This window comes from Saimiri boliviensis, chromosome 8 (genome assembly GCF_048565385.1).
Source record: "Saimiri boliviensis isolate mSaiBol1 chromosome 8, mSaiBol1.pri, whole genome shotgun sequence".
In the NCBI taxonomy this organism is placed as follows: domain Eukaryota; kingdom Metazoa; phylum Chordata; class Mammalia; order Primates; family Cebidae; genus Saimiri; species Saimiri boliviensis.
This window is the reverse complement of record NC_133456.1, coordinates 64529761-64542202: the sequence shown is the minus strand read 5'-3', so window position 1 is coordinate 64542202 and position 12442 is coordinate 64529761. Positions and strand designations below refer to the sequence as shown.

Genomic DNA, 12442 nt, shown 5'->3' with positions numbered 1-12442 from the left:
TGAAAAAGATGTTATTGCTTTTTCTTTCTAATTTTGCTCCAGTTCAAAAGAGAAGAGTTGGGACCTCCAGTTTGTTCGCTTAGTTTCTTCGGGTCTTTTTATTAAAAGTGTTGCTTTAAGAACTGAGAAATTCGAATGTGAAGGAAAAAAGAACAAGTGAGAAAGCTTTGATTTATAAATTTAGCAAATGATAAAATATTACTTTGAGCAGTACAGATTAAACTTATAAACTCACCCCTTTTCTTTACTACTCAGCCATTAATACTTCATTATGCATTATTTCAGATATAGAAAATGATATAGATATACAATAGGACATAATGATGAGCATGCATATAATTATTAATTTAAGAAATAAAGCCAAAAATGCTAAACTTCCCAGTATAGGCGCCCTGAGCACATCCTACTCTCTTTCCATGAGAGTTTTAAAATATCTTAAAGTTGAGGTTATAATTTTCAGACCTTTTAAAATACACTTAGTATATAATTAATAATTATTTATTAATGTATTATGCTGTATAATTATATGGAATATTATAATTATATAAATAATTATAAAAACATGCGTATATTAAGAGGTCTGAAAATTATAAACTTCAACTATGTTTTAAAACTTTACATAAATGATACCTAACTGAATTTTTAAATTTGTCTTCTTATGTACTACTGAGTCATCCATGTTTATAAAAGTGACCCATTTTCACAGTTGTATAATATTCCATTTAACTTTATGCACTTCTATTTGAGATGATGTTCACATTTCATCTCTTTATATGTCCTCACAAAACATATGCAAGTCAAATATTTCTTATATTAAAGCAACAGTTTTTAGATGGCCCATAACATCATTGAAGAACTCTGTGCTAGAATTCAAGTAGATGCCACTCCTGATCTCTCCAATTAGTAGTTTTGGGGTCAGTTGTCAACTCACACAGTTGCTTTATTAAAATCATCATCTATAAAATAGTCATTATATTACTTTTTTCCCAAAATATTACAAGGAATAATTGATTTGACCATTGTTATAATATGCTACAATTTACAGAACTGATTGTAATGTTATTTTATTATAAAAATTGGGTTATCTCTGAGATGGGTGCCCATTTTTTATGGTAATGTGTTCTTGATATTGTGAGATATGGATGGGTTTTTAAAGGTGAAGTACTTTGATGTGTTAAGCATACTTACTGTTTAAAAACTTTCAGCTTGAAAACTCTTATTTAAAAACCTACTTCTCCTTTCGTTTTTCTTTAGGCTTCCCATTGATAAATATGGCTCTGTGGTTAGTGCCTTTACTTTTTCTGATCCCCTGGGTGGTGGTTACGGTCTTTTGCCACAGTGTACCATTTTGTAGATTGCATTGTGATGGCTTAGAAAAGTGGAGAATGCGTCGGGGACAGGTATTTACCCAGACAAATGGAAATGGATAGTTGAGCACTTATCCCATTAATTTATTAAATGTACTCAGTCAATCTGGATAAATCAAAGAAATGTGCTGTTTTCTTCCTTCATTGTCAGCAGGAGCTTGGCCTAAAGTATCTGAGATAATTACCTCAACTTTCTACTTCATCTTTGCCTGTATAGACCTAGCCTAATTTTTTCCCTAGTGAACAAATAAAATCATTCCCACCTCCTAAGAAACCTTTGAAAACCTTTAACTTCTAGATGCTACTTTGTTGTACTTTCTACTGTGCTTTAACTTTTTGTTTCTGATAAATACTTGGGCATATTTGATCATCAGTTATGTAACATTTGAATAATATATGTATCACTTTTTACTTATATGAGGCAAAATGTTTAAAGTAGATATTTTAATCAAGATCCTTCTTTTAAGTTTAAAGATACTAATGAGGGAAAACCTTGATACTCTTTTACAGATGGCAGCTGAATGGAAGTGATATTGATACAAATACGGAACATCGTTATAAGTTGAATGGTGGAAATCTTGTGGTTATTAACCCCAACAGAAATTGGGATGCAGGAACTTACCAGTGTTTTGCAACAAATTCGCTTGGAACAATTGTCAGCAGAGAAGCTAAACTTCAGTTTGCCTGTAAGTTTATGTTCGCATGTCTAACAAATTCAGCATCGGAAAATATATAACTTAATTTGTGTGGTCATTTTGGATTTCAGAAATAATATGTGGATATTATTAATTCAATAACTAGATTGAGAAAACAATTCAGTATGATTTTGTGGACACCTTGTAGTGTTCAAATCAGAGCTTAATGTATGCATGAGTATGTGTGTGTGTTTGTATGTGTGTGTGTGTATGTCTGTGTGTATGCAGGTGTGCATGTGTACATGTAGGTGTGTGTATGTGTATGCAGGTGTGCATGTGTACATGTAGGGGTGTGTGTGTGTGTGTGTGTGTGTTCTGTTTTACTGTTTCACAAGGATTCTGTTTAAGGAACAGAAAAGAATGCAGTTGATAATTTTTTTTATTGAGCAGCTACTATGTGCATTGTACTATGAAAAAAAAATGAAGAAATTGTCAGAAATGGTCCTTGCTTTTGAAGAACATTTAGAAAATTCCATCTGACAAACCTGAAAATATTAAGGAACAAAGGCAGTGAGAATAAGAAGAAATTAACATATATGGTGACATGTTGTTGGCCCCATTGGGGTCCTGTCACAGATACCCTTACAGATTACCCTCAGCACAGTTCCCACTGAGGCCTGGGCTCTGGAAGCCATTTTGTACCATGTTATTTAGACTTGAGTGGATACATAGCCCGATCTGGGAAAGTTGCATGCTTTCTCTAGGAAGTTTGGACTTGGACCCAGAGGCCCGATTTATTTTTTATCTTTGCTTATTTTCTCTTCTTTTGTGTTTTTTTTTTACTAGTGTCTCTTTATTATATTTTTGTATTTTGTACATAATGCATATTATGATTACCTTGCTCCTAATATTTTTTTAGTTATTTATACCCAAATAATTCTGAAATTGAAATGCATATGTTCTTATAATGAGGTAATATTCCCTCTGTTTTCTCCATAAGCTTTTATTAAATTAATGATGGGTCATTTAATGCATGGCCTATTCTTTTGCTTTCTAGTTTAATAATGGCAAGAGTTGGCTTTGCTTGTGCCATTATATTCTGTGTCCCGTTTTTCATATTTGTTTGCTCTTTTCTTTGTTTTCTCTTTACTTTTTCTTCTGTAGGCACAATTTTTTTTTACCTGTTTCTTCCCTGCATATTTAGAAAGCTATATGTGATGTTTATATCATACAACTAGTTCCCTTTAAGTTTACTAAATACTTTGTGTATATTTCTCCAATAGCCAGAATTCAGGTTTATTTTTTCAAAGTTTCTCCATTTTAAACAAAGAGTTTAGTTTCCTTTTTCCTCTTGCACCATATTTTGCAGTATTAGTGCAATTTCCATGGTTGTTGATTCAAATTATATTATTTTAATGTATATAGGAATATGTGTGTGTGTGTATGTGTGTATATATATGTAATAGTCTTCTCATAGATAATTGTGTATGTGCGTATAGTTGTTAACCAGAATTTGCCCAAAATCTATGATGTATTTATATTTTACCTGGCATTAGTGCCAAGTACCAGACCTCTTCTCATTTTTACATTCTTATTTTTAAAAATTTCTCAGTAAATTTAAAAACATTTGCAATGTTTACCATGTTACGTTTAAAACATTCAAGTATGTTTTATGCTTTTTCATTTTAAGGAATGTCATCATATTGCCTTAAGTGTGAGGATATTATTTGATTGATAATAAATGTTGAGTCTCAGAGATGTTTAACAGAGAATTCCAAGTGTTTTGCTCTGTTGTCTTCTGAAATTAGTGCTGCTGAAGAGAATAAGGTGGCCAGGCTACTTTCTGGTTTTGGGGAGCTCACTATCACTCCTTGTATTTTGGGGTTCACTTGGTTGTATATGGGAGGATTATTTTTTTCTTCATCTTTGTAGTTTAAAACATACAGATTTCCAGCATATAGCTAAGTTTATTTTAATTTACTTTGCTTAGAACTTGAAAAATTCTTTTTTTTTGTACATATACATTTTATATACAGTTGAGGAGAGTTTCTTTTTATATAGTTTAGTTTTATATTCAATTTATTTATATTTTCAAAAGGCATGATCGTCTACTTGGATTTCTTTTCTTCTGTCCAATTCTTGGAAATTCTTTTCATCTCAGCCTGTTCTTTCCTATGACTTCCTGTTCCTGATTCAGAGGTACCACATCTTTTTGTATTCTTTTGAAGACATAGTCAGTTTTCTGAAATGCTATTTTTGATCTTGGAGGCAGGGTTTCCCCTACTTCCATTTGGTGTTTCCATTTTTATGCTTAAGTATTTTCAATAGGTTTTAAAACAAATCGTGTCTACATTCAGTCTTTGTCTACAAGATGGTGCTGGTGGACTAACCAGGTCCCACAGTCTTTGCCCTGTGCCGAGTGGGAGATGAGCAATTCCCAGTCTATTTCCTTGTTTCTAGGAGTCACTCCTCTTATAAAGTGATGCATACATTCCTCTAGTGATATTTTTATACTATGGATTCATTTCATACCTGATAACATATGAAGACATATAATTAACTTACAGGTTTTTCCTCAGTCAGCCCCTCCTGAAAATGATGACTTGTTTGAGGGGAAAAAAACAGTATGACTTGTATGAGAAAATATCTCTAAAATTATCTTGCTTATCTTGTACCTCTTGCAGCCTGCCCTATTTCCTGGCCATCACTTTATATAGGCAGAGTAGAGTGAAGTTTTTGAATCAGGGATGGGATTTTACTTTACTTAGGAGCTAATAAGCTAGTCTGTTACTGTTTCTTGGATGCTGGAAGAAGACATGGGACTTCTGGGTCAGTGACTAAGGACTTTATTATTCTTAGTACATAAGCATCATGAGGTTCAGCATGTTTGATTGAGTTCCCCTTAACTCCAAGTCCCACAGAGAGATGCAGTAGGGCTAGGGTAGATACTGCACCCATCTGTGAGAAACATTGGGATTAGAGAATCCATCTCTTTTACAGCAAACAGTAAGGAAGCCTGGTCTTTGTCCTAGAGGGAGACATTACCTTATCCCTCCAGGTTGCTTTCTTCAAACACATCCCTGAGATGAGGACATGACAATGAGCACTTAGACCATTCATTCCTTTTTGGCACACTCAGCAAAAACTTGCAAGGGAGCCCAGAGTACATGAGAGATTGCGTCTCCCAACAGAAATTATTCATTTTCTCTTTTGGTACTGCCCTTGAGTTTCTGAGTTGGGGTGCCCATATCAGGATACATAAGGTGAGTGAAGTACAACCTAGTTTCCTACCTTTATTATAATTCTACCTTTCATAAAGCAAACTTAAGATGTAACATTGAGTCCCTTGGGTTTCCCCTCAACCTGTCCCCCTCTGCTCTACAAGTTTTATTTATTCCCTATATATTGACACTTGATTGCTTAGCTGTGTTGTTGTACAGTGAAATCATATGTTTTGTTTTATTCTGCATTTCTGGTGTTTTTCTAAGTGTTTTATTTGGTAGTTACGAGAAGCAACTTGGATATTCTTCACCTGACATCACATTGGACTGGAAAGATAAAAAATGTTTTTTAATATTCGTGTGGTTGGAACAGAGATTTCAGATAAACCAAAAAGGATAGCAAATTAAGTAGAAGATATTTAATACATCAGTAATTCCAAATTATTAGCTACAGTAGAGCATTGTTTTAACTTCATAGCCTTGAAGAAAAAGTAATATGTTAACTGAAAGAAGGGATTAGAATGGAGACCCTGTATTAGTAGGATGCTCAAGACTTCAGAAGAATCTTAACTTGCTTTGCTGCAGGCAAATGAATGTTCAAGTGTTGTCACTGAAAAATGTTCTAGTTGTTAAATTTAGCTGTGTCTCCTCTCTTGACCATGTTGTATGTTTATATGATTAGCTATATTTTCTTTGTTTCTCTTATTTGTGGAGAAAGTACTTCTGTGTCCTTCATGCATAAATCAGTGAAGGAAAATATGGTTGATGCACCACTTTTTACACTAGCAAAAAAGTAAAGAAGTTGTATCTTAATTTCTGTGTGGCTTGAATAGTGCTTGTAATAAAATGAAAGTGAAAAGGCCATACGTCTGATATGTTTACCCTAGATTTTTAGACTCCTTTTCTCAGATATTTATCAGCTAGTTTAGTTTTTCTAATGAATGATGTATTATTTTAAATTTTTTTTTCTTTAGTTTTACTGGGATAGTGATGCTGTCTTTCTCCTTTGTCTGTTAACATGGTGGACCTTTACTAGTATTGAGTGATCTTCTATTCCTGGGTTAGTTTCAACTTGGAATTTATGCAGTTTTAAAAAATACCTGGATGTTAGCTGTTCGCTAATATTTTCTGTGGTACTTTTGCCTATTTCTCCTTTCTGGCTATCCTTTTTATTTGGCTTTGCTTTCAAAGTTATTTTCACCTCTAAAAGTGACCTGGAGATTATTCCTTATTTTTCTCTTCCCTAGAAAATGGTGAGAAATAGATTATTCCTTATTTTTCTCTTCTCTAGAAAATGGTGAGAAATACTGGAATTACCTTTTCCTTGAAAAAGATGTTTAAGTTAAGTTTAGAGTTTTCTTTGAAGAAATGTTTTAACTATAGATTGAATGTATTGAATAATTATAGAACTAATCATACTATTTATTTGTTATGTTTTTTCCAGAAATTTTATCCATTTCATTTATGTTTTCTAATGTATTGGTAAAAAATGTTTCAAAAGTTTTTAAATTGTTTTTATCATTTCTGCTTTATCTAGACATATATTTACTGTTCTCTTATAAGTATAATGTTGGTATCCTTTTGAAATATGATTTGTGAGAATTTGATGTTATTATTTCTCACTTTCAAATTTCTACCATCTATTTCATTCATTTTTCTCTTACCTTTATTGTTCTTTCAAAGTTCTATTATTTTATAGTTCTTTTCTAAGTACTTAAGTTGCATAGTTATCTTAGTATTTTCTATACTTTATTCTCTTCTGGTATAAATTTCTGTGGTTTTAAATTTCCCTGAAAGTACACTTTTAGCTGTATTCAAAGAATTAGACACAACAAATTTGTCATCTTTCAGTTCTGTAAATGTTATAATTTCATTATGATTTTCATTGATCTGTGAGTTATCAGGTATGACATGTATTTTAAATTTCCAAACATGGTATTTTACTAGTCATATTTTGATGCTAATTTCTAACCTATTGGCCCATTGACCATGTGACTTTGTAAAAGGTATCCAGAGTTGAGTTTTGCAGCAAATAATAATTCTGATTATTTTTCCTTTCATGCATGATTTTAATAGTAGTCTTATTACATTATTTTACTTCTTGATTTTCTATAGTCTCATACTTAAGTCAATCAAAATTGTGTCCAAATTTTTAGATATCCTCTCAGATACTGAGATGTAATCAGATATTCTGTTAGTTTTATCGTCTTGTGGAATTATATTCTAGAGCCATTGGATTGCTCCAGTTGGACTGGTTTTTCTGTATATCAGGAACAAAGTTGTCTTTCTGGGATCTCTCTTCACCATCACTCACTCTGATAATCCCCTACAAACTCTGCTGCGTCCACCCCGTGACACTCATTTTCAATATCTTCTTCCTTCTTAGTGTTCATTGTTTTAGGATCTCATATCCTTCACATCCTAAAAAAGGATGAATGATATTTTTTTTTTATTTTTCTAGGACATGTATTCTAAAATCAGTATACTGGCACACTTGATCAAGAGACTTGGCTTAACTTAGCATGAATAATATGTTACAAATCTTTTTCTTTCAGAATGTTGAAGTTACTTTGCCTTGTTAACTAGTTTACAGTGCTGTTGTTGTGAAGTCTGATGCCATTTTGATTTGTGGTATCTTGTTTAGAGAGGCCTGTATTTCTCTAGGGAAACTTGCAGGTTTTCTCTTTGCCCCTCGTGTTCGATTATGGCAAAAAACACAATTACTTTTGCAACAACCTAGTAAAATTCCACAATGACTTGATTTGTTATGGGTCAAATTTATTTCACGTGTTGGTTATGGTGTGGGTCCCTTGTAGTTTCAAAACATGAGTCCTTTAATTATGGGAGATTTTATTATTTCCTCTCTTTGGTTTTCTCTGTTTCCTATGTCACACGTATGATTACTTGCATCTTGAACCACCTGGATTACATTGTTTCTCCCAACCCTTCCTCCCTCCCCCAGACAGTCTGTTCAGATTTTCTTTTCTTTGACTTTTATCTCTATTCTTGATAGACGACTTTAGTCCTTTCTTTAAATACTTCTATTGAGTTTTTAATACCTACCATATATTTATATAATTTAAGAGACTTTGAAACTGAGTTTCGTTCTTGTTACCCAGGCTGGAGTGCAGTGGCATGATCTCGGCTCACCGCAACCTCTGCCTCCTGGGTTCAGGCAATTCTCCTGTCTCAGCCTCCTGAGGAGCTGGGATTACAGGCACGCACCACCATGCCCAGCTAATTTTTTTGTATATTTAGTAGAGACGGGGTTTCGCCATGTTGACCAGGATGGTCTTGATCTCTTGACCTCGTGATCCACCCACCTCGGCCTCCCAAAGTGCTGGGATTACAGGCTTGAGCCACCGTGCCTGGCCCGAAATTTCCATTCTTTAGCATATTCTAGTGTAATTGTTGTAATAATTTATTGTGTCCACATCAAAATATGAATGGTGGTTATTTGCCTCTGTGTTTTCTTCCCACATACAAACTGTTTTGTCCAAGTTGTTTCATTTCAGTTTTGTGTTGTTTTGTTTCTCTCTTTCAAGTGAGAAACCTTTTGGCAGCTATCTGGTTTTATTTGTTTGTTGGCACAAACAGGAGTGTGGAACTAAAAACCTAATGGAAACCTATATGTGCTTGAGCAGAGTTTTTCATCAGGAGGGTCACCATCACGTGACATATCTCACAGGGATCACCTCATTTTGACCTCTTTCTGTTTAAGAAAGTCTGATTCTCCAGAGGGGAAAGAAATCCAGTTTTCTTTCTTGAGGGCAGAAGCCCCCACTGGCTCCTGGGAGCTAAGTAGAACAGAGGCGTTAGGGGATTGCAGAATCCAATGTGCATACATGCATTTAGTATACCTTACAAGACCCTCCACAAAATATCGCCTCCAGTTCAAACAGCCTCTCTTTACCCCCTTTTGAGAATCAGCCTCTTCTCTTCTGGTGTGAAGAAGGGCACTCACCTGGCTATGTGGATGAGGCAGAGAATCTGTATGCCTAACTGCAGCTTCAAATTCTTCCCTTCCCATTGTTATATTTCATTTCCTCTTCTAGGTGTTTCTGCTATCCCCAGTCCTAAGCTGTTGAGGATTCTGCCCACACATCAATCACTTCTATGCTTTGCTCACTCAAAGCTTAAAAGTCATCTTTCTCTATGAGGCCAAACCGTTTAATATCATTACACCTGTTTCCTAACATTTATTTGTACTTTATTCTTCTATTGTCCTATCTTTGTGGATTTATGCCTTTACAAAATATCTCTTACCTAGCTGGGTAATATTTCAGGGCTAAGAGAAAAATGACTTGTCTGATTCCCCTAGATCCTTATTGTCATTTCACGTAACTGTTGCTTGTTAGCTTATCCCCTGTGTTTACTGTTTCCCTTGCACCCATTCCTGCATCTGGAAGCATTTTCCTTCTTTGAGATCTGTATTTTTTTTAATTTTAAAAATTTTTAGTTGTTGTGGCTACGTAGTAGATGTATATATTTATGGGGTACATGAGACATTTTGATACAGACATGCAATGTGTAATAATCACATCATGGATAATAGGGTATTCCTTTCTCCCAAGGTTTATCCTTTATGTTATAAACAATCCGATTATACTCTTTTAGTTATTTTAAAGTGTACAATTAGGTTACTATTGACTATAGTCCACCCTTTTGTGCAATCAAATAACACATCTTATTCTTTCTGTTTCTATTGAACCCATTAATCATCCCCACCTCCCCAACCCTCCCAACCCCACACTATCTTTCCCAGCCTCTATTAACCAACCTATAAGCTCATGAGTTTTTATTTTTAGATTCCACAAATGATATGTAATGTTTGTCTTTCTGTGCCTGGCTTACTTCACTTAACGTAATGATGGGATCTGTATATCTTAGAAATCCTTTTAGTGAGTTCCTTTTGCTGGTCAGTACTATTTTATTTTTCATTTATTTTGCTCTTTGGTCTTAAAGTGTTTATTTTCCCCTCATTTGCCAAGACATAATTTTGCACTAAAGTGTGTTCAAGGCACAGACATGGTAGCTTACTTTCTAGGTCTGAAGCTTATGTCCATCACTTAGCAGCCATGTGACTTCGGGCAAATTTTACACCTCTAAGGTTCTTCTTCTGTACAGCCAGGGTGATAAAATTTATCCCATCAGGTGTGAGGATTAAATGAGCTAATATATGTCAAGCACCTGGAACACTGCCTAGCACATAATGCATGCTGTTATCATTTTTATGCAATTCTAGGGAGTGATTTTTGGAATGAATGTCTTACGGAAACTCTGGAAAATTCCCAGCCATATGTCTTCCACTTTTGCTTATCCCCCATGCCTTTCCTTTGTTCCTCCTTGTTTCCCTTTTGAGTATATTTTGAATGATCTTATTATCTCTTCCATCTCTTTTTACTTCTCTTTCATATTTTCCATTCTGTATCTCTTTGTGTTCTTCCAAGTTAACTGCTTACCTCTAGCCTATACTATATTAATTCCTCCGTGATCTCTGCCTGATTCATTATTAAGCTACCCTTTGAGCTTTTAATTTTAATGATTATGTTTTCCATGTCTAGACATTCTATCTGCCTTCTTTTTCATGTGTTTCTGTTCTTTATTCAGAGTATCATGATTTTCTGACCGTTTGACCCCTCTCTTATTTTCCTTTGTTACTTTATTTAAGTCTAAAATATTTAGGTGTTCATTCAATGTTCTGTTAGCTCAGACTATTGGAAGTGCTAATCTGTGATTTGTTGATCTGCTGACTCTTGCTGTAGTGAAATATTTTTGACTTTTTACATTTTTGATGCGAATTTGATCTTTAGCAGAGTTTCTACCTACCTGAACAAACATGTAATGCTTGTTAGCCTTGGTTTAAGTAGTGTCCTTAACTAGCAGCTGTTGGACTGCTGCTTCCAGGAATCTCAGGGCTATACCAATCTGGAAACTTTCTTATGTTAGTATGTTGGCTTGATGTAACTCAACATTAATAGTCAATTTTCATTACTCATGGTAGTTATGTTCTATGAAGTCACTGCTAATACTGAACTATTGCTCCTAAGAGAAATAAAAGATTAGGTTCCTATGAGCCTCTGAACATTGTCCTCACTCAAACAATTCCTCACCTTGTTTTGTGTGTGTTACCGCTTGAAGACACCTTATATGTTGTTGCTTCATTGACCCTGCGCTCATGGCCTGCTTCACTGTAATGTATACATGAACATAGCTTAGCTAACACCTGTATTTTCTTCATAGGGTACTTCACAAACTTCTTGCACATAGAAACACTAGGCCACATTTCAGTACTACACCGGGGAGCCATTTTAACAGCAAGATTACCCCAAAAACTGTGCACACGTGAAAAATGTGGCACAAAATGTGTGGTGAAAAGGACAGTTGGTTATGTTGAGAGCCGAAAGAAGAAGGCAGAATGTCACTTTGGTCAGATTTGGTTGGGAAGGTGCCTGTGAGGAGACCCCACATTTTCACTGCTCCACACATGCCTGTGAATGACCTTGAAAGTGCTACACATACTGATTTTGGGGTCACAAATAAATTTCAGTGAGTAGGTGCATTTTCAAGTATGAAATCCATGATTAAGAAAAATCAACTGTTACATAAGTATGAATCCCCAAACCATGTGAGATATAGGCCCAGTAGATTGAATTTTTGGTTGAAATAATACTGATTTTCTCTATTCCTTCTATCTGTATTATACTCAACTTCAGTGAGAAAGAGATGAACAAATTAATTTTCTGGTCCTTTCCCTGGATCCATGGCTGGCTTTAACCATGAGTACAGACTTTCAGTGATGCAGGATGTGTGCAAAATGTCTTATTTCTAAATGGCAATTTCCTAGGCTTAAGATCTCATCTCATCTTTCCACCTGGGCAATTGAACCTAAGCTACCAGGTTACCAAACTAATCCTGTCATCCTACATACCCTTATTACACTGTCCCAGCAACCAGTGTAAACTGTAGAATTTATGAGTCTGCTTTGTGGCTTTCTGTTTTTGCTTAGATATGCATTTGATTTAATTTTGTTGCATTTTAACCAAGATTGCCAGACAATCGGGGGAACTAGAATTCTATCTTTTCTTGAACCCTTTTATATATTCATTCAGTTCTGTTGCTTAGGAAGATAACGTTAGTGAGTAAAGCAAGTTATGTTTAAGCAACAGGTAGTATTAGGGTCTGGACCAGAGAAGCCACATGTATTAGTATGTTCTCA

At 34.8% G+C, this 12442-nt stretch overlaps 1 protein-coding gene across 5 annotated transcripts in view; it reads left to right on the top strand.

The window, feature by feature from the left end:
* CNTN3 (contactin 3) overlaps nucleotides 1-12442 on the top strand; it is a 335565-nt gene that overhangs the window by 121188 nt on the left and 201935 nt on the right. For all 5 annotated transcript variants that reach the window (XM_039477684.2, XM_074404562.1, XM_074404559.1 and 2 more), the window contains one exon: nucleotides 1878-2053. In XM_039477684.2, the coding sequence (XP_039333618.2) occupies nucleotides 1878-2053 (176 nt within the window). The remainder of the gene's footprint in view (nucleotides 1-1877; nucleotides 2054-12442) is intronic.